This window comes from Tachyglossus aculeatus, chromosome 17 (assembly GCF_015852505.1).
Source record: "Tachyglossus aculeatus isolate mTacAcu1 chromosome 17, mTacAcu1.pri, whole genome shotgun sequence".
NCBI classification, from domain to species: domain Eukaryota; kingdom Metazoa; phylum Chordata; class Mammalia; order Monotremata; family Tachyglossidae; genus Tachyglossus; species Tachyglossus aculeatus.
The window spans coordinates 59,070,369-59,095,951 of record NC_052082.1 but is presented as its reverse complement, the minus strand read 5'-3'; the positions used below and the strand labels follow the sequence as shown (position 1 = coordinate 59,095,951).

General features: G+C 55.8%; 1 protein-coding gene across 7 annotated transcripts in view; it reads right to left on the bottom strand.

Annotated features, from left to right (window-relative positions):
• Positions 1–10,531: 10,531 nt before the first annotated feature.
• The window catches only part of GTF2IRD1 (GTF2I repeat domain containing 1), a 34,928-nt gene continuing 19,876 nt past the window's right edge, over positions 10,532–25,583 (bottom strand). For 2 of the 7 annotated variants that reach the window (XM_038759223.1, XM_038759224.1), the window contains exons 6-27: positions 25,247–25,581; positions 24,303–24,383; positions 24,069–24,152; positions 23,727–23,910; positions 23,280–23,305; positions 22,872–22,974; positions 22,502–22,539; positions 21,612–21,695; positions 21,245–21,334; positions 20,013–20,117; positions 19,741–19,806; positions 18,911–19,094; positions 17,637–17,698; positions 16,813–16,875; positions 15,731–15,814; positions 14,644–14,827; positions 14,447–14,475; positions 13,207–13,284; positions 12,897–13,089; positions 12,461–12,498; positions 11,615–11,787; positions 10,532–10,774 (exon numbers count right to left, since the gene is read on the bottom strand). In XM_038759223.1, coding sequence (XP_038615151.1) covers positions 10,712–10,774; positions 11,615–11,787; positions 12,461–12,498; positions 12,897–13,089; positions 13,207–13,284; positions 14,447–14,475; positions 14,644–14,827; positions 15,731–15,814; positions 16,813–16,875; positions 17,637–17,698; positions 18,911–19,094; positions 19,741–19,806; positions 20,013–20,117; positions 21,245–21,334; positions 21,612–21,695; positions 22,502–22,539; positions 22,872–22,974; positions 23,280–23,305; positions 23,727–23,910; positions 24,069–24,152; positions 24,303–24,383; positions 25,247–25,581 — 2,347 coding nt within the window. In that variant the 3' untranslated portion in view covers positions 10,532–10,711. The remainder of the gene's footprint in view (positions 10,775–11,614; positions 11,788–12,460; positions 12,499–12,896; positions 13,090–13,206; positions 13,285–14,446; positions 14,476–14,643; positions 14,828–15,730; positions 15,815–16,812; positions 16,876–17,636; positions 17,699–18,910; positions 19,095–19,740; positions 19,807–20,012; positions 20,118–21,244; positions 21,335–21,611; positions 21,696–22,501; positions 22,540–22,871; positions 22,975–23,279; positions 23,306–23,726; positions 23,911–24,068; positions 24,153–24,302; positions 24,384–25,246; positions 25,582–25,583) is intronic. The other 5 variants (XM_038759226.1, XM_038759230.1, XM_038759228.1 and 2 more) reach the window with 5 other exon arrangements.

The following is a 25,583-nucleotide window of genomic DNA, read 5'->3' as shown; positions in this document are numbered from 1 at the left end:
AGTCAGTCAATCGTTTTTAGCACTTAGAACAGTGCCCAGTGCTTAGAACACTGCTCAGCGCTTAGAACAGTGCTTTGCACATAGTAAGTGCTTAACAAATGCCAACATTATTATTTATTGAGTGCTTACATGTACAGCACTGGACTAGGCACTTGGAAGTACAACAGACACTTTCCCTGCCAACATCGAGCTTACAGTCTAGAGGGAGAGACAGACATTAATGTAAATAAATAAATTACAGATATTTACATAAATCCTATGGGGCTGAGGGTGGGTGGGTGGTGAATAAAGGGAGCTAGTTGAGGGATGCAGAGGGGAATGGAAGAAAAGGAAAAGAGGGCTTAGTCAGGGAAGGCCTCTTGGAGGGGATGTGCCCTCAATAAGGCTTTGAAGGTGGGGGGTGGGATTTTCTGTCAGATATGAAGAGGGAGGGTGTTCCAGGCCAGAGGCAGGATGTGGGAGACAGGTCGGCGGTGAGATAGATGAGATCGAGAGACGGTGGGAAAGTTGGCATTACAGGAATGAAGTGTGTGGGTTGGGTAATAGTAGAAGAGTAGCGAGGTGAGGGAGGAGGGGGCAAGGTGATTGAGTGCTTAAAGCCTTTGGTAAGGAGTCTTTGTCTGATGTGGAGGTGGATGGGCAAGCTCCGGATGTTCTTGAGGAGTGGGGAAATGTGGCCTGAACGTTTCTGTAGAAAAATGATCTGGGCAGCAGAGTGAAGTCTGGACTGGAGTGGGGAGAGACAGGAGGCTGGGAGGTCAGCAAGGAGGCTGCTACAATAATCAAGACGGGATAGGCTGATTGGATTAACGAGGTAGCAGTATGGATGGAGAGGAAAGGGTGAATTTTTAGTGACACTGTGGGGGTCGAACCAAGAGGACTTAGTGATGGATTGAATATGTGGATGGAATGAGAGAAAGAGGAATCCAGGATAACGCCCAAGTTACAGGCTTGTGAGACAAGAGGAATGGTGGTGCCTTCTACGGTGATGGGAAAGTCAGGGTTTGGGTGAGCACATAAGGAGTGCTTACTGCATGCAGAGCACTCTACTATAACAATTGAACAGACACATTCCCTGCCCACAATGAGCTTGCAGTCTGGAGGGGGAGACAGACATTGATATCAATAAATAAAATTACAGATATGGATAGAAGTGCTGAGAGGCTGGGAGGGGGGATGAATAAAGGGAATAAGTCGGGTGACGCAGAAGGGAGTGGAAGGAAAGGAAGAGAGGGCTTAGTCGGGGAACGTCCCTTGGAGGAGATGTGTTTTCAGTAGGGCTTTGAAGGTGGGAAGAGTAATTGTCTGTCGGATATGAAGAGGGAGGGCGTTCCAGGCCAGAGGCAGGATGTGGGCGAGAGGTCGGCGGCGAGATAGATGAGATTGAGGTACAGTGAGTAGGTTGGGATTGGAGGAGCGCAGTGTGCGGGCTGGGTTGTAGTAAGAGAATAGCGAGGTGAGGTAGGAGGGGGCCAAGGTGATTGAGTGCTTGAAAGCTGACAATGAGGAGTTTCTGTTTGATGCGGAGGTGGATGGGCAACGGCTGGAGGTTCTTGAGGAAGGGGGAAACATGGCTTGTGACTCCTGCTGCTCCGAGGCGGCCGGTTTGGCTAGTGGCACAGCGTTGTGTACCGGGCGGGGCCCATCGGGTGCAGGGCAGAGACACAGAGCAGAGATGGAGACAGACAGAGAGGAGAGGCTGAGTGATGAGGCAGAAATAGAGGCAGAGAAGAGAGACAGAATGGTGGCAAGGAGAAACTGGGTGATAGAAAAGAGAGACAGAGGAATCAATCAATCAATGGTATTTATTGAGCGCTTACTGTGGGCAGAGCACTGTACTAATTGTTCGGAGGGTACAGTACAAGAGTTGGTAGACACATTCCCTGTCCATGAGGAGGGGAGACAGACATTAAACTACAACCCAGCCTGCACACTTTGTTCCTCTGTACTCACTGTCCCTCAATCTCGTCTATCTCAACGCCATCCTTTCGCCCACGTCCCGCCTCCGGCCGGTAAATCCCTCCCCCTTCATTTCCGACAGACGATCACTCTCCCCATCTTCAAAGCCTTATTAAAAACACATCTCCTCCAAGAGGCCTTCCCCAACTAAGACCTCATTTCCTCTTCTCCCACTTCCTTCTGCATTGCTCTTGCACTTGAATTTGCATCCTTTATTCTCCCCTCCCTCAGCGCCACAGCATTTATGTACGTAGCTGTAATTCATTTATTTCTATTAATGCCTGTCTCCCCCTCTAGACTGTGAGCTCGATGTGGGCAGGGAACAGGCTTGCCAACTCTGTTATACTGTACTCCCCCAAGCTCTTAGTAGAGCGCTGTGCGCACAGTAACCACTCGATAAAGACAATTGACTAATTACAGGTTTGTACTTAAGTGTTGTGGAGCTGAGGATGGGGAGAATATCGAGTGCTTAAAGGGAACAGAACCAAGTGCATAGGCGACGCAGAAGGGAGAGGCAGTAGGGGGGATGAGGGCTTAGTCGGAGAAGGCCTTTTGGAGTTGGAGGAGACGTGATTATAACAGGGCTTTGAAGGTGGGGAGAGTGATCGTTTGTCAGATATGACGGGGGAGTTCCAGGCCGGAGGCAGGACGTGGGCGAGGGGTTGGCGGAGAGATAGAGGAGATTGAGGTACAGTGAGTAGGTCGGCTTTAGAGGAAGGAAGAGAACGGGCTGAGTTGCTATAGTAAGCAATCAGAGGGGTAAGGTAGGAAGGGTGAGCTGATTGAGTGATTTAAGGAGTAAGGGTTCTTGTTTGATGTGGAGGTGGATGGGCAGTCATTGGAGGTTCCTCAGGAGTGAGGAGACGTGAAGTGAACGTATTTTTTAGAAAAATGATCCTCGCAGCGGAGTGAAGTATGGACTGCAGTGGGGAGTGAGACAGGAGGTAAAGAGGTCAGCGAGGAGGTTGATGCAATATCAAGGAGGGATACGAGGAGCGTTTGGATCAGCATAGTTACAGTTTGGATGGAGACGAAAGGGTGGATTTTAGCAGTGCTGTAAAGGTAGAATAGATAGGATTGGGTGACATTGAATATGTGGATTTAATGAGGGCGATGCAAGGGTAATGTCAAGATTACCACCTCTATGCAGATGACTCCCAAATCTACATCTCTAACCCTGATCTTTCTCCCTCTCTGCAGTTTCACATCTCCTCCTGCCTTCAGGACTTCTCTAGATATCCTGCCGTCGCCCCAAACATAATATATCTAAAACAGAGCTCTTTATCCTCCCACCTAAACCTTGTCCTCCCCCTGGCTTTCCTATCACTGTATTCATTCATTCAGTCAGTCGTATTAATGAAGGGCTTACTGTGCGCAGAGCACTGAAGTAAGCTCTTGGGAATGTACAATACAACAATAAACAGTGACAATCCCTGCCCACAAGGAGTTCATAGTCTGGGGGGTAGGGGTGGGGTGGAGGGGGAGATGACATCGATACAAATAAATAAAATTACAGATATATACATATGTGCTGTGGGGCCGGGAGAGGAGGAAGAGCAAAGCTAATCGAGTCTGTAGACAGAACCACCATCCTTCCTGTCTCACAAGCCCAAAACCTTGGCATTATCCTCTCCCATTCGACCCACGGATTCAATCTAGCAGTAAATCCTCTCGGTTCAACTTTTTTTTTAATTGACCTTTCTTGTCCATCCAAACTGGCTACCACGCTAAACCACGCACTTATCCTACTCCACCTTGATTACTGCATCAGCCTCCTTGTTGATCTTCCAGCCTCCTGTCTCTCCCCACTCCAATCCACACTTCACTCTGCTGCCCGGATCATTTTTCTACAAAAACATTCAGGCCACGTTTCCCCACTCCTCAAGAACCTCCAATGGTTGCTCATCCACCTCCACATCAAACAGGAACTTCTCACCATTGGCTTTAAAGCACTCCAACACCTTGCCCCCTCCTACCTCACCTCGCTACTCTCCTACAGCCCAGACTGCGCACTTCCCCCCTCTAATGCGAACCTACTTACCGTACCTCTATCTTAACTATCTCACCGCCAACCTCTTGCCCACATCCTCCCCCTGGCCTGGAACACCCTCCTTCTTCATCTCTGACAATTACTTTCCCCATTTTCAAAGCCTTGTTAACAATACCTCTCCTCCAAGAGGCTTTTTCTGTTGAAACCCTCTTTTCATTTTCTTTCACTCCCTTCTGCCTCACCCTGACTTGCTCCCTTTATTCATCCCCCCTCCCAGCTCCTCAGCATTTAAGTCCATATCTGTAATTTATTTATTTATATTGTCTGTCTCCCCCTCTAGACTTTAAGCTCATTGTGCGCAGGGAATGTGCCTGTTATAGCGTTAAATTTTACTCTCCCACGTGTTTAGTACAGTGTTCTGCACACAGCAATTGCTCAATAAATTTGATTGACTAATTGATTGATTGTGAAACCAGGAGAAGAGTGGTGTTGTCTTCAGTGATGGCAAAGACATGAGGAGTTCAGGGCTTTGGTGGTGAGATAAGGGAGCTCTGTTCAGGACATCATCATCAATCGTATTTATTGAGCACTTACTGTGTGCAGAGCACTGTACTAAGCGCTTAGCACTGTGCTAAGCGCTTAGCACTAGACATGTTTAGACTGGGGTGTCAATGGGACATCCAAGTAGAGGTGTCCTGAAGGTAGAAGGAAATGTGAATCTGCAGAGAAAGGGAGAGATCATGGCTGAAGATGTAAATTTGGGAATCATCCAAGAGGAGAGGGCAGTTAAATTATGGGAATGAGTGAATTCTCCAAGGGAGTGGGTGTAGATGGAGAATAGAAGGGGACTCAGAACTGAGCCTTGAGGGACACCCAGAGTTAGGGGGTGGGAGGCAGAGGAGGAGCCCGCGAAAGGGACTGAGAATGAGAGGCCAGAGAGACAGGAGGAGAACTAGGTGAGGACAGTGTCAGGGAAGCTGAGGTTGGATAACGTTTCTGGGAGAAGGGGGTGGTCCACAGTGCCGAATGCAGCTGAGCGGTCAAGGAGGATTAGGATGGAGGCCGTTGGACTCGGCAAGAATGAGGTCATTAGTGACCTTAAAGAGGGTGGTTACCATGAATGGAAGAGAGAGGAAGCCAGATTGGAGGGGGGTCAAGGAGAGAATTGGAGCAGAGGAAGTGGAGGCAGCGGGTGTAGATAACGCGCTCAAGGAGTTGTTTGGAGAGGAATGGCAGGAGGGAGGTAGATTGCCGGAGGGAGCGTGAGGTCAAGGGAGCCTGTTTCAAAGCACTAGGGAAGAAGCCATCGGAGAGGAAATGGTTGAAGATGGCGGTCAGGGAGGGAAAAAGGGAGGGGGCAGGGATTTCGATAAGGAGAGAGGGGATGGGGTTGGAGGTGCTGGTGCAGAGAGAAGAGAGATAAATACAAGCAGCTTGGCTTAGTAATAATAATAATAATAATAATGGTGGTATTTGTAAAACACTTACTATGTGCAAAGCACTGGGGGGGGATACAAAGTGATCAGGTTGTCCCACTTGGGGCTCACAGTCTTAATCCCCATTTTACAGATGAGGTAACTGAGGCACAGAGAAGTTAAGTGGCTTGCCCAAGGTCACACAGCTGACAAGTGGCAGAGCCGGGATTTGAACCCATGACCTCTGACTCCCAAGCCTGTGCTCTTTCCACTGAGCCACGCTGCCCGGGCCTGGGAGTCACTTACTGTGCACACACTTACTGTGCACACTTGCTCTGCACACAGTAAGCGCTCAATAAATACAACTGAATGAATGAATGAATGGGAGTCAGAAGGACCTGGGTTCTAATCCCAGCTCCACCATTTGTCTGCTGTGTGACCTTGGGAAAGTCACTTCACTTCTCTGGGCCTCAGTTATGTCATCCGTAAAATGGCAATAAGAGGGTGAGCCCCATGTGGGACCGGAACTGTGTCCAAACTGATTAACTTGTAACTACCCCAGGGCTTAGAACAGTGCTTGGCACATAGTAAGCACTTAACAAGTACTATATATATATATATATATATTTTTTTTTTTTTTTTACAAGGCAGCGAGAGAGAGAGGAGGGAAATTTGAGACAGAGCAGACAGAAACACAGAGTCAGAGACGGGGAGAGCAGGTGGCCCCAGGATAGTCATTTTCTGGTCTGGGCCTCAGTTTCACTGCCTGTGAAATGGGAATAAAATAACCCTGTCTCTCCCAGCCAGAGGCACAGGACCAGCAAGATGGGACCAGGCTTGGCCCCACTCCTATTCTGGGGGAACGCACGCGACCAATCCCCTGCCTCTGGGCTTAGCCTAGGGCCCCAGACACGTTCAATCATATTGTGCAATGTGCGCACGCACACACACACACACACACACACACACACACACACACAGAGGCCTACTGTCTCTATATGTTACCAACTTGTACTTCCCAAGCGCTTAGTACAGTGCTCTGCACACAGTAAGCGCTCAATAAATACAATTTATTGATGGATGCAGGCGACAGCTGGGGCCTGGATCCGGCCCGAACCGGTCCAGGTGAAAGGGAGGGTCTGTTCAATGGGGGCTCCACCCCGGCGTGGAGGAGGGAAGGGGAAAGTGTGGACCCTGCCTGGATTTCCCAAATGGGACTTGAGATGTGGAGTGTAGCCTGTTGGGAAGATCCCAGGCTTGGGAGTCGGAAGGTCATGGGTTCGAACCCCGACTCTGACACTTGTCCGTTTTATGACCTTGGACAAGTCACTTCACTTCTGTGCGCCTCAGTTCCCTCATCTGCAAAATCATACTACTACTAATGATGATGGCATTTAGTAAGCGCTTACTATGTGCAAAGCAGTGTTCTAAGCACTGGGGAGCTAACAAGGTGATCAGGTTGTCACACGGGGGGGGCTCACAGTCGTAATCCCCATTTTACAGATGAGGTCACTGAGGCACAGAGAAGTGAAGTGACTTGCCCAAAGTCACACAGCTGACAATTGGCGGAGCCGGGATTTGAAGCCATGACCTCTGACTCCAAAGCCCGGGCTCTTTTCACTGAGCCACGCTGCTTCTCCGACTTGATTGGGAAATCATTCCTGTTCTCCCTCTTCCTCAGACTGTTAGCCCCAAGTGGGATCTGATAATCTTGTACCTACCCCAGCCCAAGCGCTTAACACAGTGCTTGGCACATAGTAAGCACTTAACAAATCCCCAAATTCTTATTATGTGGAGCCCAGACCGTGGACTCCATCTGCTTGGCTCCTCTACCTGGCCATGGAAACACACTCTAATCCATGGATCATTTATTGGGCGCCTATTGTGTGCAAAGTGCTGTATTGGGTGCCTACTGTGTGCAGAGTATTGTATTGGGCATCTGCTGAGTGCAGAGCACTGTACTAGGTGACTGATGCTTGCAGAGCACTTTACCTGCAACTAATGTAAGCAGAGCACTACATCGGATGTCTACTGTGTCGAACCTGTTTACCTTTATCTCTCTCAGTGCTTTGAACAGTGCTTGGCCCATAGTAAGTGCTTAACAAATAGCATTATCACTAGTACGGGTGCAGAACGCCGGTCTGGGTGCCCACTGTGGGCAGAGTGCTCGGCCTGGTCAAACACTGGACTGGACACCTGGGAGAGTAAAATCCTCCCGCTGTGCTCACAGCTGAATTGAACGACGGTATTTGTTAAGCGCTTACTATGTGCCCGGCACTGTTCTACGCGCCGAACGTAATGACATCATACAAACAGGAGACTTTTAGACTGTGAGCCCACTGTTGGGTAGGGACTGTATATGTTGCCAACTTGTACTTCCCAAGCGCTTAGTACAGTGCTCTGCACACAGTAAGCGCTCAATAAATACAATTGATTGATTGATTGATTGAGGGAATGGCTAATTTTTCCCTGCTTTAGTGCAGCCAACGGGAGCCAGCCCTGCTTGCGGCCTCTGCCCCTGCTTCCCCCCGCCGCTCTTTGAACCTCTCTCTGGCCTCGGATTCATCTGGGACTCCTTCTGGGCCTCTCTGTCTACTCTAGAACAGTGCTTGGCACATAGTAAGCGCTTAATAAATGCTATTATTATTAATAATAAAATAAAGGAGGTGATAGAAGCCCTGTTCTCAAAGCATCTACAACCGAGGGAGACAGACCCACAATGGTATAGAGCTAGGAGGAAAAAGGGAATAGGAAAATGAGGATTCCCCAAGTTAGAGGGTGGGGTGGTGGAGTACCTTTTGAGATGTTCCCTAGGGCCACGTGTGAAGGGCCTGGCTTGCTGTGGGCAGGGAATGTGTCTGTTTATTGTTATATTGTTCTCTCCCAAGTGCTTAATACAGTGTTCCGCACACAGTAAGTGCTCAATAAATACGACTGAATGAATGGAAGTTAATCCGGGAAGACTTCTATATGTGGATATATGTTTGTACATATTTATTACTCTATTTATTTATTTATTTATTTTGTTTGTGCATATCTATTCTATTTATTTTATTTTGTTAGTATGTTTGGTTTTGTTCTCTGTCTCCCCCTTTTAGACTGTGAGCCCACTGTTGGGTAGGGACTGTCTCTATATGTTGCCAATTTGCACTTCCCAAGCGCTTAGTACAGTGCTCTGCACATAGTAAGCGCTCAATAAATACGATTGATGATGATGATGATGATGATGAGCCAATTTGGGCCTGGGAGGGGGAATCGGGTGTTGGAACCCGCTCTCTCTCACTCCCACTCCCTTCTGCGTCACCTTGATTTGCTCCCTTTATTCATCCCCTCTCCCAGCCCCACAGCACTTATGTACCTATCTGTCACTTGTTTATATTAATCGTCAGTCTCCCCGTCTAGTCTGAGAGCTCATTGTGGGCAGGGAATGTGCCTGTTTATTGTTATATTGTGCTCTCCCAAGTGCTTAGTACAGTGCTCTGCACGCAGAGAGTGCTCAATAAATACAAGTGAATGAATGACCTGGGCCTTGTGTGGTACCACGGTGCTCTGCACACGGTAAGCGCTCAATAAATACGATAGAATACGGAGAAGCTGCTGTGGCTCAGTGGAAAGAGCCTGGGCTTTGGAGTCAGAGGTCATGGGTTCAAATCCCAGCTCTGCCAACTGTCAGCTGTGTGACTTTGGGCAAGTCACTTAACTTCTCTGCGCCTCAGTTACCTCATCTGTAAAATGGGGATTAAAATTGTGAGCCCCCCGTGGGACAACCTGATCACCTTGTAACCTCCCCAGCGCTTAGAACAGTGCTTGGCACATAGTAAGCGCTTAGTACAGTGCTCTGCACACAGTAAGTGCTCAATAAATACGATTGATGATGATAGAATGAATGGAAGAAGCAGAGACCGGACAGCGGCCGAGGGTGTGTGGCGGTGGTGGTGACTGTGTGTGTGTGTGTGTGTGTGTGTGTGTGTGTGTGTGTGTGTTTATGTGTGTGTGTGTGTGTTACACAGATTCTGCCACACCTCCCCAGCTGGCACGTCCCATGTTGTGAAGTGTTTGCCACTCCTCACCAGGTGTTTACACATCCAACAACAATCGACATTTCGAGTTGCATAACACAGCACCTCTTGGTGTGCCGTCACCTGACTGCTGAAAGGACTCTCGTTCAGGAACCGACATCTCGATTCCGGTCCGACCCCCGACCCCAGTCCGGCCCCCAGTTCCGTCAGACCCCCGGCTCCTGTCCGGCCCTCAGCTCGGGACACAGAAACCTCAGTGAGGCAGCAGACAGGGCCCGGGGATGCTGGGGGCCGGGCCGGGCCGGGACCCCTGGGGTCCCCGCCCACCGATGAGCCAGTGAGGCAGGGCCACATCGCAGTCCCGAGCGGCCCTTGGTCTCGGCACGGATCCATCCCCACTGACCTGCTGTACGTAGGGGGACCCAACGGGGGATGCCATGGCTCTGGGGCAAGTCGGGGGAGGAGGGGACAGGACAGATTTCCACAAAAAATCTTTCCAGGGGTTCTATTGGCAACTTACCCGTAGGTGCCACCCAGTACAGAGCCCTCATACCAGGTGCCCATTCAGCACCTTGCACACAGTAGGCACCTGGTGTAGGGCTCTGCACCCAACTGGCGTCCAGTACAGTGCCCTGCACACAGTAGGCGCCCGGTACAGCACCCTGTACACGGCAGATGAAATCCTGTTGTCCTTGCAGCCAAGGCCTCGTGTTCCTCCATCCCTGGGCCCACCTTGGCCTCAGAAAGGCTCCTTCCTTCACGCTGTTTCAATTGGGGATGTCCAGCTGGTGCACCGGCTCAGGGGAGGAGGGGGGAGGCATGAAGTGTCTTGGGCGCCGCTGGGGGCTTAACCGGAGGCTGAACCAGGAGCTGAGGTGGGAGGGAAAGAGGGGAGGTGGGGTTGTTCCGGATGGAGGGAGGGCTGGGAAAAGAGGGAAAGAGAGAAAGAGAGTCGAGAGACAGAGACAGGAAGAGAGTGAAAGAGAGAAACAGCTAAAGACAGCAAGAGAGAGAAAGTAAGAACCAAAGAGAGGGAAAGAGAAAGAGAGTGTAGGGTGTGTGTATGTCTTTGTGAGGTATGGGGGGGGAGAGGCCTCACTTTCTTTTACCTGCTCCCGGCTTGGGTCCCTGAAACAGGAGCGGGAGTGTTTAAGAGCAAGGCAACACTTTTTTTTTTTATTTAAAAAGGCCATGGTGGCTGGAATATAGTGTAAAAATCATTGGAAAAACTAAAAGGCATTATATCAGTCCATATAGCGGAATATACATTTTTACATAAATTACACAGCCGAGTCTTTTTCCCCTGAGCGGGGTGGGGTGGGGGCACCCTAGTAGTTCACTGGTCCTGGAGTCGTCAGGCCCCCATAGTCCAGCATGTACATTGGCCACTGCTGGGGAGAGACGGAGAGAAACGGGGAGGGGGCAGGGAGAGATGGGAGGGCAGAGAGATGGGGAAGGGCGGGGGGGAGTCGGGGAGTGGGTGGGGTGAGATAGGGAGGAGGGGGGAGAGATAGGAAGGGGGAGAGATAGGGAGAAGAGGGGAGAGATAGGAGGGGAGGGGTCGGAGAGAAAGAGGGAGAGAAAAAGGCATATGGGTTAGAGCCTAAGAAGTTCCCTCAAACACTGTTCAGAATCCACGTCGGGGGATGGAGGCCATACAAAGGAAAGACGCGACGCAGGCCGTCATAGAAAGCGGGCTGCGGGCAGGAAAAAAGCCAAATAAAAATGGGTGATCCAACCCCTGAGGGTGTCTGTGTCCTCCCGCCAGGCTCCTGGTGCCTCTGACGTTCTCCCTGCCCCCTCCCAGAAACCCCAGCCCCAGGGAAGAGGGCCAGGAGGCCTCACCCCCAGGGCAGGCTGGTAGTTTTCTCCAACTGTCTGCAAGGCTGTGATAAATGTCTGCAGCCGCCAACCTTGCAGGGGAGGGTTGTGAGGGAGGTAGGCTTGACGGCACAGAACTCTACCAACAGGTTCAAATGCGGCCCCCTTCTTGGATCCGCGGTTGGAAACTTTCTTCTCTTTCTCTAGTCAAACAAACTTTCAGTCTCAGGGGAACCCTGGGAGGGTGGTCTAGGGGGGAGGTGGGAGAGGGGAAGGCCTCCGTCCCTCCCTGCCTTGCCCTGCACGTGGCTGGGAGGTGAGGGCATCTACACTGCCCTAACAGCTCCGGTCCAGACCCTCCCCACCGGACCCTCGGCCAGGATCTCTGCTAGAAGGCGTGTGGGATTTACCACGAGAGAGATCTGATTGGTGGTCACTGCGGACTCCATGTTGGATGAAGAAGAGGACGAGGAAGAAGACGAAGAAGAGGAGGACGAGGAGGAGGAGGAGGAAGAGGAAGATGACACTGAATTCCCTTCTGAAACCCTCTTCCTCTTTCGCCTGGGAACACCGCTGTCTTTTGCTGAAAGGAGAAAAGGAGGCACGGAGGTGAGGGCGGCTTGGGGGGAGAAAGGTGGGTGGGACGGTACTCCCAGCCCCCGTCTTCCCACACCTCCCAATCCCAGCCAGGACTAAAACCCTTGACCCCTCGACCCCACTCAGAGGGGAGGTCTGGTGGGCAGAAACAGGGGTCTGAGAGCTGGCAGGTCTAGGTTCCAGTTCCGGTTCTGCCCCTGCCCTACTGAGGGACCTCGGGCAAGTTGCTTGACCTGTCTGGGCCTGCCTCGGTCTCCTCCTATAGAAGTGGGGAATGTGACCTCGCCTGACTCTGCTGCCAGGGGTCGGGATGAGAATAGGAGAAGACAGGAGGGGAGGGCAGGAATCATATCTACCAACTCTGTAGCACTGTATCCTCTCCCAAGTGCTTGGAACAGTGCGTGCTTGGAACGGTGCTCTGCACACAGTAAGCGCTCAATAAGTACCATCGATCGATAAACTGACCGATTGACCGAGACCCCTTGAAAACACTGGAAACCTCCACAAGAGGTAGCCATGCCCGGGCTGGACCAGGGGTCCCGCGCCTTTATCCCCACCCCTAGGCCTCAACAGCCCCTGGTGCCGAGCCTCTCCCCGGGGTGGGGGGTGTGTGTGTAGGACGGGGGTGGGGGGAGGTTGGTTGATACCCCTCTACTCACCTTGTGGCTTAGCCTCGTTGCAGAATTCGGCAAAAGACCTGAGGAAGAACACAGAGGAATTAGACCAAGTTGCATATGTGTGTCGGGGCTGGAGGGGGATGTCTCTGCCAGGAGCCAAGGATGCTTCTGTTCCCCCAGACCCAATCGTTTCCCTCTCCAGCCTCACCCCCCTCCAGCTGTGCTCCAAATGCGCATGCGCACCCACACTTGTGTATGTTTGTGTGTGAGGAGGGAGTGTGCGAATGAGTGTGTAGTCTGGTGTGTGTGTGTGAGGGCAGTGAGGTACTGGGGTAGTCCAGAGTGGGGAGGGTGGCAGGGTCCCCGGGGGTCGGGGGTCTGAGGGGGATTAGCAGGGTCTGGGAAGAGGGGGCGGGTCCGCAGGGGCCTGGGGGAGGCGGTAGGGTCCCAGGGGTCCCGGAGGACTGGGCGGCCTCACTGGAGCTGGCTGATGATGACAATGTGGACGCGCTCGCGGGCCTGGAGGATCTGCTCCAGCCGGCGGATGTCGTAGGTGTTGGGATTGCGGAAGGGGATGTCGTCGGGGAGCCCGGAGACCTCCACTGCGTCGGGGTTGTCCCGGATCAGCTTGTAGGGGACCAGAACCGGGCGCTTCAGGCCCAGGGCCTCCCCTGCGGAGACGCGCCGGGGGAGAGCGGAAGTCAGGGGGTCACCCGGGGCTTGGGCATGCTGGGCGGGTGCCCGGTCCGGTGCTCCGCAAAAGCATCCTTCCCCGGCCCCCTCCTCACCGTATTTTTCGTTGAACAGCTCTTTGACCTGCTCCCTGAGGATGACCTTCTCCCCGAGCCTGTTGGCGTCATCCTCGTCTGGAAGGGAATGAGAGGAAACCTGGGGGTGGGGGGCTCAGCCCGGCCCGGGCACCGTGAGGCCGCTGGATGCGGTGACCCGAGACAGGTGCACCCCTGCCTCGTGGACCGGAACCTTCCCCCAGGACCAACCACAGTCCTGCCCCCCCGAGGACCAGGATCTGGGAACAAAGGCAAGGGCGTGGAGGCTGGGCTGGGTGGGGCGGGGGCAAAATGGTGGGCTGGGGGAACCGTCTTCTCTGACCAAGACCCTGGTATACCCCACACATGGTGGGAGGGGGCGGGGGGGGATTGCTATCAAGAGCTAATTAAGAACGGAGATGGGGGGCTCCAATTAACTAAAGAAAGTGAGCCGGGCAGTGGAGACGGTGGGGACGGGGACGCAGCGGGGGGTGGGGGGGGTGGTCGAGCTATCTTTAGCTGCCCCAGAAGGGCCGGTCTATTCTGAGCTAGAGAGAACACGGCCGAGAGAACTGGAGAGGAACAGGGTGGCAGAGACAGGGGCTTGTGGGGGGAAGTGGGAAGACAGCAGAGGTGGAGGCTGAGGGGCGGTAGGGGTGGGGATTGAGGGGCAACAGAGGGGAGCTGGGGGGTCGGAGGTGGGAGAGTGAGGGACAGCAGAGGCATAGTAGAGGCAGGGACTGGGGGTGGGGGCGACATGGTCTTGGGTAGACAGAGGGGGTGAGGGGACAAGAGGGCAGTGGGGAATGTAGTGGAAAGAAGGGGGGGGGAGTAGAGAGGAAGGGGGTGGAGGAGAGGACGGAGGGAAGGGGAAGGGGAGCAGGGGGTTATTGGAAAGCACAGGCCTTTTCTATAGGGGTCTGAGCTCTCCCCACGAAGGAACCCCCAAAACACATCAGAAAAGTGAAGGGAGCCACCCCTGCCCAACACCCAGGGCATGGAAACATGCCCAACCTTGATTATCTGCAGCAGAAGACACAGACACTAGGAGTCTGTGGATAACAGGGATGTGCAGCCAATGGCTCAGTGAGTCATCTGACCCGGTGGATGGGGACTGAGAGTGGTCGGCTCAAGGAGGAACGGGCACGGGCTCTGCCACCCCAATCCCCTGTCCCCTTGTGATGAGGAAGCATCTCTCTGAGGCTGGGCACCTCCCCCCGGGCCCACCACTGCCAACCCCCACGCTCGGGGCTGTGCTTACCAGGCTTGGGAATGAGTCCTTGGAAGGGTCTGGAAGAGAACCAGCAGGGGAGGGGTCAGGATGGCCGCCAGCCCAGCGGTTAGTACCGGGGAGCCTCGGGTGGAGCCGATGGGGTCCGTTACCCCCTCCCTCCCCAAACCCCTGCCCCGGTGCCTCCCTGCGAGCCCCCTCCCCCGTCGTCGCCCCCCTCACGGCACCGGGTGACGGTGAACTTGATGCGGTCAGCCACAGCGAGGATGCGCTCCAGGTTCTGGGAGCCGAAGGTGCAGGGCTTCCGGAATGGGATCCCAGGCGGGAGTCCCTCGATGAGCACCGAGCCGGGGTTGGTCTTGATGCGCTTATAGGGGACCTGGACCGGGTACTTGATCCCCAGAGCCTCCCCTGGGGAGACAGAGCACCCAACCCACCTGAGTTCCCGGGAAGAGAGAGAGAGCATCCTGCCAATTGAGTGACTGGGGGTCGGGGGGCAGAGCACGCCACTATCTGAGCACCAAGGGATGGGAAGACAGAGGATCCCTGCTGTCTGAGCATCCTGGGATGGGGAGACACAGCACACCACCTGGTCTGAAGGGTGGAGATAGAGTAGATCGGTAGAGTAGCCCTCTGTCAGAATGACCAGAGGGTGCAGAGAGACTGGGGCAACATTCACACGCGTGTGTGTGTATGTAGGTTGGGTGTGTGTTCACAGGGGTGAGCGTTGGGTGCTGAGTTTGTGCGCGTGTGTGGTGTTTCTGCATGCACTGGTATATACACGTGTGCTTCTATGCACCTGTGTCGTGGGGCAGACGCGGCTGCCTGTGGAGGGGTGTGGAAAGGGGAGCACAGGGCCAGGGACACCCCCTCAGTGAGTGGGACCAAGTCTAACTCCATCCGAGCCACCGACCCTCCCCTTAGGACCAGAGACAGGCCATGGGCCCTGAGGCAAGCTGGAGGAGGGTCGGGGAAGCCCAGGAGCTAACGGCAGAAACCCGTCCGGGGAAACGTCCCCAGCTAGCTCGGCAAGGAGGCTATGCCAAAGTCTTGGAGGCTGGGGATTACAGCCAAAACTCCTCCCTGCTCCGGCTCATTGCCTATCTCCCCATCCGTCTGCCTGACTACCTGCCAGCCCCTTGAAACGTACACTCCTTGAGGGCAGGGAACACAGACTTGATTCCCAGCAGTGTCTTCCCGGGACCCAATCCAGTGCCCAATCGAAGGCTGGCTACCCGCCGCAGGTGGGGCCACTCCCGGGGCCTTTCTTTCTCTCCCTCCGCTCCTCCCTCTCTCCCTCCCTCCGGCCCTCACCATATTTCTTGTTGAAGAGGTCCTGGACCTGTTCCCTTAGCGTGTTGGCGATGTCGATCCGCGACAGCCTGGCGTCAAAATTCTCTGAGGAGAGGAGGGGTCAGGGGCATTGGCTGACCGATCGGATGTGACTCACACATTCCCTGTCCCCGATGGGTTTACAAACCCTCCTACAATCCCACCTCCTTCAAGAAGCCTTCCTCAATTCACTCCCAACACCCCCATGTGTCAGTCCAGCATCCCCCACTAAGCACCTTTGTACTAATCAGTAATTTTATTCCAATGTATTCTCCCTAGTGCTCTGTACAGTGCTCTGCACACAGGAAGGGTGCAATAAATGGCATCGATTGATTGATTAACCATTATTGACTGAGCTCTGTCAACTCTGGACACTTATGCAACTTCCTGTTATAATAATAATAATAATACTGATGGCATTTATTAAGCGCTTACTATGTGCAAAGCACTGTTCTATCCTGCTTTTCCCTCCAGTTGCCATGATTGGAAAACAAAGCATGTTGCTGCCTCCCATGCTAGAAGAGAAGCTCCTTGAGCGCAGGAACCAAGAATAGCTCTCAGGCCAAGCTCCCAGTCCAGCTCAATGCACTCCAGACCTTCTGCTCCCTGGGGACAGGGACCAGGTCTATCAACTCTATTATATTACACCCTCCCAAGTGTTCAATACAGAGCTCTGAGCACAAAAGAGCTCGATAAATAACACGGATTAATTGACTGGAGGGCAGGGTGGTGAGGAAACAACAGTTAGAGTGAGATCTGGGGATTCTTGGGAGCAGTCCGATCCCCGGGCAGGTGGTGGCCAGGAAAGTGGGCTGAAAACAGTCCTAAAAGGACCACTCATGGATTTAAGTCTGGGGTCTGGAGTCATAAGGGAACAAGGATCCTGGACCCAGTGATCCCAAATAAGGCCCCGGAGCTGCCGTCAGAGAGGTCCAGTCCGGTGGCCCCAAGGCCGGCCGACCTTCCCCAGCGGGACCAGCCTCTGGCCAGCTGAGAGCTCGGGGGCTTTTGGCCAGGGGGTCTGGATGCCCTTGGCCCTGGGGGGCCCCTCCCGCACCCCTTACCTTGGAACCCCGATCTCTTTAGGGGTTCATCCGCCAGCGCGTCCACGGTGTCTCTCTCCACTGCTGAAACGCAAAACAGCGGAGCAAGAGTCAGCTCAACGTAGGAGGAGGCCGACAGAGAGACAGACGCAGGCAAGGCTCCGCTCGCCCCATCCACAAAGCAGTCTTGGAGGCCACCACCTCCAGGAGGCCATCCCCTTTTTTTGGGTGGCATTTTTTAAATGCTTACTCTGTGCCGGGCACTGTACTAAGCGCTGGGGTAGATACAAGATAATCGGATTGGACACAGTCCCTGTCCCACATAGGGCGCACAGTCTCAATCCTCAATTTACAGACGAGGTCACTGAGGCACAGAGAAGCGAAGCGACTTGCTCAAGGTGACACAGCAGATAAGTTGTGGAGCTGGGATTAGAGGGATGTCCTCTTGCCGCTGACACCGACTCCTGTCGCCCCATCGGTCGGGCTTGGCCCCGGGAGACCTGGATGGTCAGCCTCTGGTTTCTCTCTCAAGGATCTACGCCCTGACGTGTATTCCTACTGAATGTCGGGCAACTTGGGGCTACCTCCTCTTTCACCCGGAAAGTCTGTAGGGCCGGGGCTCTAACTATTGTACTCTCCCATATACCCAACAAAACGCTCTGCGTACAGCGGGTGCCCAGCACACAGCGGGTACCGGCATAGTGTTCTGCAAACTGTGAGTGCTCATTAAGTCTTGAGTCGGGACTGGGACTACTGGGGCGAGCCAGAAAGAAATAAGTTGAGGGAGCGGTCGGAGCCGGTCGAAGACAGTCAGCCCCTGGCTATCGGTCACCTCCAATCCTTACCGAGGGCCGGTGGGCTGGCAGTGGCCACCTCCTTCACTCCACCCTCCACGAGCAGCTCCGGTCTGGAAAACACCGACAGTCCACCTGCTGGGCCTCACCACCCCCTTGCCCACCCACCCCTGGCCCTCCCACTCCCTCCACCCCAGCCAGGGCTCTCTTCTAAGTAATAAGACAATAATGATAAGGATATTAAGAATGGTTACATTTAAACTAATAATAATAATGATGGTAATCACAAGAATAATGTTCTTGTTAAGGACCTACCAAATGCCCAGCATTAATTTTTTTAATGAGATTTCTTAAGTGCTTACTATGGGCCTGGCACTGTATTCTTATCCTAATTCTTCTATTTGTTAAGCACTTTCTGTGTGTCAAGCACTACTCGAAGGGCTAGGGTAGATACAGGTTAATCAGGCTGGATATAGTCCCTGTCTCACTGGGCTCAGACTCTAAGGACATGTATTGAATCCTCATTTTTTTTGGTTGAGGCAATTGAGGGACAGAGAAGTGAAGTGACTTGCCCAAGGTCACCCAGCAGACAAGTAGCAGAGCCGGGAATAGAACCCAGGTCCTTTGACTCTTAGGCCCAGGCTCTTTCCATTAGGCCACGGGGCTCCTCTGGCATCATGCTGAGTGCCGGGATAGATACCAGATGATAATAATAATAATAATTGTGGTATTTGGTAAACGCTTACTTACTATGTGCCAGACCTTGTACTAAGTGCTGGAATGGATACAAGCAAATTGGGTCGGACACAGTTCCTGTCCCACATGGGGCTCAGTCCTAATCCCCATTTTACAGATGAGATAACTGAGGTACAGAGGAGTGAAATGACTCGCCCAAGTTCTCACAGCAGGCAAATGGCAGAACCGGGACTAGAACCCAAGTCCTCCTTACTCCCAGGCCTGGGCTCTATCCATGAGGCCATGCTGCTTCTCGAATCAGATAATCGGATGGGATACGGTTCCTGCCCCGGGTGCAGATGACCAGTACAGTGTGCTCTGCCCAGAGGAGGCGTGCAAGAAATAGCACTGAGTGATTGGTGGCTGGGCAGCAGCTGGTGACTTGCCCAAGGTCACCCAGCAGACAAGTAGCAGAGCCGGGAATAGAACCCAGGTCCTCTGACTCTTGGGCCCAGGCTCTTTCCATTAGGCCACGAGGCTCCTCTAGCATCAGGCTAAGTGCCGGGATAGATACCAGATAATAAAAATAATAATTGTGGTATTTGGTAAATGCAGGCTGGCTCCCGGCCCCCCCAGCCCCCGGCCCTCACCGCTTGATGACGAAGCGCAGGCCGTGGGCGGCCTGGAGGATGCGGCGCAGCTTGGCGGCCCCGAAGCAGGTGGGGCGGCGCAAAGCGATGCCATCGGGCAGCCCGACGACGAACAGCTCCTCTGGGTGCAGCAGGAACTTGGAGTAGGGAACCTTGGCCGGCTCCGGAAGCCCCAGGGCTTTCGCTGTGGCGGGTCACAACCGTGGCGACAGACAGGGAGGATGTGGGGCTGGAACCCGCCTGGACTCGGGGGTCCCGTGCCCGCCCCACAGGGAGGGGCATAAAGGAAGGGGAAGAAGGGGTGGCTCTGTGGGGACGATGGGGTCGGTGTGCCTGGGTGCCAGCTGTGGGGGTGAAGGGGCCACTGGGGCAGAGGGCAAGAGGAAGATGCCCGCTCCTTTCGGCACATCATGCCAGGCTGACCTTCCGCCTCTCCGGGAGCACGGGTGAATGATAATAATAAAAATAATAATTGCGATAGGTGTAAAGTGCTTACTACGTGCCAGGCACTGTACTAAGCGCTGGGGTGGATACGAGTAAATTGGGCTGGACACAGTCCCTGTCGCACGTGGGACTCAAAGTCTCAATCCTCATTTTACAGCTGAGGTAATCGAGGCACAGAAGTGAACTGCCCAAGTGGCACAGCCTTGCCCAAGGTTACACAGCATACAAGTGGTGGAGCCGGAATTAGAATCCACAGCCTGCTGACTTCCGGGCCTGTGCTCTATCCACCACGGAAGGGATGGCGAGCTCCTGAGGAGGAGGGCAGGAGGGGCAGGGGGGCTACTTAGTGGGTGGAGAGGAGGGGAAGGGTGGGGGCGGAGGCTCACCATAGCATGTGTTGAACAGCTCCTCCACCTGCTTCCTCAAGTGGCGGATGACATCGCCGATGCTGTCTGGAGCAGAACCGGCCCAGGATCAGAACGAGCCCCCTCCCCCCTGCCTCCGGCCCTTCAAGAGCTCGTTGGATGGGGTGTCTGGGGGCTGGGGTCACCTCCTGGCCCCCACCCTCAGCCCCGGGGGAGTGGAGTCATCTGGAGGTCAGCCCTCTGGGACTCCCGGAGGATGCTCCCCCTGGTACCCAACTTCCCAGCCCTCTCACCGTCCACCGGCTTGTCCTGAGGCCGCGCTTCCACGCTAGGCCCTTTGTCCGAACCTGGAGGGGAGGAAGCTCGGTCGGCCGGGGCAGATCCGGGAGGGACAGGGTCTAGGAGCCAGACCCCGGGTCAGTCCGGCCCCTTCCACCTGACCCCCAACCCCTAGCCTCCGGGCCAGGCCCCTCCGCCCGCCCCCAGGGGTCCAGCTGCGGGCCCAGACTTTGACGGGACCGTGAGCTCCTCAGGGGTTGGAGCGGCGGGGGGCCCATCATAGCTGCCCTGCCTGTCCCCATGCCATTCTCTGGGTGGGGAGCCCCAGAGGGTCCCGTTGTCGGGGGGTGGCCTGGGGCACCCTCCCTAGTCCTGCAGGGCAGCAGGCACAGCCGTGGTGGGGGACAAGGAAGGGGTTCTGCCTAGGGGACCCCCCCCAAAACTGCTCGCAGTCAGCCCAGCCCAGACTGAGGAGCGGAGGACAGGATGCCCTCCACGGGTGGGGCAAGGAGGCAGGGCAACTCAGTGGAGATAGCGTAGGCATGGGAGTCTGGAGACCTCTGTTCCAAGCCTGCTGCTGGGGAAAATCCCTGGGCCTCTGCTGGCCCTTCTAGGAAATGGGGACAACCATCGCTGTTCCATCCTGTGCCTGTTTCCTCACCTGTAAAATGGGGGTTAAGACTGTGAGCCCCATGTGGGACAGGGATTGTGTCCAACCCAACTATCTCGTATCTACCCCAGCACTTAGTACAGTACCTGGCAGATAGTAAGTGCTTAACAAATACTGGAATTATCATTATTATTATTATTACCCCTGCCCTAACCCCGAGGGGGTACTGTGAGGGTAGGTGGAGGGGAATCTGGCTGAAAAGACAGGGAGGCCGCATGGCAGAGGGGAAAGGACCCGGGCCTGGGCAACAGGGGACCTGGGTTCTAATCCAGCTCCACTGCTGGCCTGGAGCAAGTCACTGGGTTGCCCTGGGCCCCCATTTCGTCATCTGTAGAATGAGGGTTAAATCCCTGTTCTCCCTCTTCCTTAGACTGTGAATCCTGTCTGGATCAAGGACTGTGTCTGATCTGATTTTCATGTATCTACCCCAGCGCTTAGCACAGTGCTTGAAACCTAGTAAGCGCTTAACAAATCACCCTGCCTGTGGCCCAGAGCAGCTCACCCATGGGGACCCAGCTTGTGCTGGGAGGCAGGAAGCGGGGGAGGGTCCCCTCCCGGCACCCTCCGAGCTCTTACCTGCCAACGTGTCCTGCCTGAAGCCGGACTCGTCTGTTGCCAGGGGGCCGCTGAGCATGCAGGGGACTTCACCGGAGGTCGGAGATGGGTCTGGGGGCAAGAGAACGGCAAGAGACCCGCCAGCTTTGGAGGCAAAGATGGGGTGACCTGCCCCCTGCACCACTTCCCACATCTGTTCTGGTCCAGATCCCAAGGTCTCCCGGCCCCCGGAATCCCCAGCCCTCCGGGCGACGGGTGAGAAGCCCCCATGCCTGGCTACGAGGCATCATCCTCTCATTCCTGCCCCACCCCCGCTGGACGCAGACTGGCTGACCCTGCCGCCCACACGCAGCTGACCCTGGCGGACACAACCTGGCAATCCGCCCACCTGGAACTGTGACCTGGATGATGTCGTCTGGATCGTCCGGTTCCACCTTGATGGTTCGCAGGATGCTCAGCTCCCCGGAGGGCCCTGGGGCAGGGACGGGGAGAAAGTAGAGGGGAGGGGGCTCACTGCAGCCCCTGGCCGGACCAGGGGACGGAAGGATGGACAAAGAGAACCACTGCTCCCCTGCCCACCCCCCATCCCCAGACACTGAGGGGGCCGCTGAACACGCTGGAGACATCGGGACCCGGAGTGCTGGCTCTGTCCTGCCCACCAGGGAGCATGTGGGGGAGAACCTAGCAGCGGGATGGACAGGGTGGTGGGTCTGCCTGGGACATGGGAACCCAGGGAAGTTAGGACCCCACCTCCCACCCGCCCCCCTTCCCAGGCCAGGACCAAACCGGAGAATATCCACCGTGCCCCACCCCCAGCCCCTCAGGCCCATTCATCCCGGGAGGAGGAGCTGACAGGGTCCCCAGAAACACAAGGGGGGAAAGAAAGGATCCTTCCCAACGGGGAAGCAGGACAGCATGGTGGAAAGAGACTGGAGCAGGGGGTCACGGGCTCAGGAGAGCTGGCTTCTGACCCCAACTCCACCCCTGCCTACTGTGCGGTCTTGGGCAAGTTGCTTAACCTCTTTGGACCTCACTTTCTCCCTCTGTAAAATGGGGATAAGAGGCTCGATGTCACTCCCTAATACTGGGAGCCCCATGTGGGATGGGGACGTCATCCAATCGGATTGCCCTGCAGATGCCCCAGTGCTCAGCACACTGTTTGGCTCAGAGTGGGCCCTGCATCAGCCTGCTTGTCTGGGGATTCAGGGGGACACTCCCACACCCCGGGCCCGGGCCCTCTGCCCTGCCCCCACCCTCAGCCTCCGGGCGCTGGGTTACCGGGCTCACAGTCTGCCGTGACACCACACTGCTCCAACCTGCGGGATCCGAACAGACCCGGGCGAGGTGAGGGACCGTGGGGAGGGTCCGGGCAACCCCCAACGCGGATCAGAGGGGGCCACCGGCCTGGCCTCGGCTCCGGGCCCAGGCTCCCAGGATGGTGGGGGGCTGGGGGAAGGGTGCCCGAGGGGAAGGTTGGACCCCGGGGAAGGGAAGCCCTGACCCTCTGTGGACACCCCGCTCCCCTGTCAGCTGTGCAGAGGCATATGGGGCCTCCGTTCCCACGGGCCTGGGCAGACAGCCCCCACCCCCACCTCCACCCCACCGGGGTCACCCACGGCTCCAGGCGGGCGGGTTGGGACAGACTCACCGGCCAGTATGCCCCAGGCTGGCTGACCTCTGACTGTCGGCTGGGCACTCGTCCGAAGGGCTGGCCGGCTCCGCCTTGGTGGGGTCTTTGGAGAATTTGCTTCCTGTGGCGGGTCCAGGGGTGGGGGGGCCTCAAGGGAGACAGCCTCCCCCAGGCCCCCTGGGGCCCTCCCCTAGATCCTGACTCCTCCATTCCTGCTGTCCAGAGTCATGGGAGTAACTCCGGCTTGGGGTGGGGGAGGGGTTCAGGGGCAGCCCATAGGGGAGTCACCAAGAGGTCTCCTGGGCATCTAGAGCAGGGGAACCCCTCCTGTCTCCCCAATTCACCCTAGGCACCCCAAGGCCTGTGGCCTGGGACTCCAAATCCTTGGTTTCCCCCAGCCCAGGACCCCCAGCCCTCTTTACAAACCTGTAAAGATCCGTTCATCGAACATCCTGGGGGGCGGGAGAGATGGGAGAGAGAGGAAGGGGAGGGAGAGAGAAGAAGGGGAGGGAGAGGGGAAGGAGAGAGAGAGAAGACCTCAGCACTTCGGGGGCTGCCACACTTGACTTTGGGCAACAGGACTGGCCTCCTGGCTGACCTAGACACCACTATCAGAGGGCTACTGCTCCCCCATCCCTAGCTCTCCCTCAGTGACCACGTGGACCAAACCTCTCCCGGACTCTCCGCCAGTGACCCAGCCTGGACCATCCCACACTCCTGAATCTCCCCTCTCCACCTCTGACTGAATCCCCCTAGTGATCCAGCAGGGCGTCCTGCAAACACCAGGTTCCCTGAAGAAGAAGCGCCCAGACCAGTGCTCTACATAGGGTCAGCACCCCCCCGGTCCCACCCTGGTCTCCCCAGCCCGGGCACCTCTTGATGACGAAGTGGACCCCATGCCGCTCCTCCAGGATGCGTTTGAGCTTGGGCACACCGTAGGTGCAGGGGCGCTTGAACGGGATCTTGTCGGGAATCCCGACGATCTCCACGGCCTCGGGGTCACAGGCGATCTTCCGGTACGGCACTGGAACCATGTGGTCCAGGCCCAGGGCTTCCGCTGTGCAGGCCGAGGACCGGGGGAGGATCTCAAAAGCTGCCATGTCTCCGCCCCTCCATGATCCCGGGGATGGCCACCGCCTGGCACACATCGCCCTCCCCACCGGGGCCCTTTCCCGGACAGGTGATGGTCGCAGGATGGCCACCCCAGCCACTGACCGTAGCGACTATTGAAGAGGATCTGGACGCATTCCCTCAAGGTGTTGATGTCCTCAGTCTCCCTGATGAAGCTGTCCCATTTCTCTATCGAGACAAGGATGGCACCGATAGCCACTCCGGGGTTGGCACCGTTAGTCACTCCGGGGTTTCCCGGCCCCCAGCTCCCTTGCCCGTCCCCCGTCAGTCTGGCCCCAGGGGCTGGACCCCTCCGCCGGGCCGGCCGGCCACTCCTACCGGTCTTGTCGTGGACGATGGAGAACAAGACCCGCTTGGACGTGTGCACGTTCTGGATGAGTGGCCCGCCGGCTTTCTGTCCTGGAAGTGGGGGAGACGCGGGGAGGGAAGCCACATTAACCACGGGGACCGAGGAGGGCGGCACGGTCCGGGAGCCAGGAGAGCGGCGTTCTAATCCCTGCTCCACCCCCAGTCTGTCACTGCTGCTAATAATAATAATGGTTATTATTATTAATAACGGTGGTATTTGTTAAGTGCTTACTATGTGCCAAGCACAGTTCTAAGCTCTGAGGTAGATCCGAGCTGATCAGGTTGGACACAGTCCCTGTCCCATACGAGGCTCACAGTTTCAATTGTCATTTTACAGATGAAGTAACGAGACACAGAGAAGTTAAGTGACTTGCCCAAGGTCACACAGCAGACAACCGGCAGAGTCGGGATTAGAACCCACATTCTCTGTCTGCCAGGCCCGTGCTCTTGTCACTAGGCCACGCTGCTTCTCTGCGAACTCTCAGTTTCCTCATCTGGAAAACGGGGAGCCGACCCTTGCCCGTCGCCGGCACGGGGTGAGGCGGTGGCAGAGAGTGTTGGGGTTCATAGGATCAAAGCCCCGTGGGGGCCACGGTCCCGGGCCGTGATCTCAGAACACAGGGGCCCGAGTAACGCACGCATGGCTCTGAACGCATGGGAAATTCCTGAGGGTGTCATCACTGCAAGGGCAGGGGGGACACCGACTCGCAGAGAATGGGAGGTTTCGCCCATCTGCTTTCCCATCCACCACCCTACACCGAAGCATCTCTGCACAGAGATTGTGTAGCTTGGCCAAGGTCACCCAGCTGCAGGCCGGGGGTGAAGCCAGGACCGGACGCTGGATCTCCCCCTACCCATCACGTCCCCAAACCCTGGGGCCTCCTCCCCAAGGGCCCTGCAGGCAAAAGCGTTACCACAGCAGTCGGCGAACTCCTGGGTGGGTGGGGCCTTCTGCTCGGTGGGTGGGCGCGGCAAGGCGAGGTCGCTGGCCGGGTTGGGGCCAGGCACGCTGACCGGCCCCTCGGCCTTCAGGTCCAGGGCTCTCTGGCTGGGCAGCGTGACACCATACAGGAAACCCGCCACGGCCACGGGGGCCGGAGCGGCTGAGGTGACCGGGGGGACAGGGAGGTCCAGGGCAGGCAGTTTGGGGGCGTTGGGGCCGGGGCCTTGGGAGCCCCTAGGAGCCCCCGAGACGCTGCTCGGCTCCACGCCGCTGACCTCGGACTCCCGGCTGGTGTCCTCGGCTGGCCT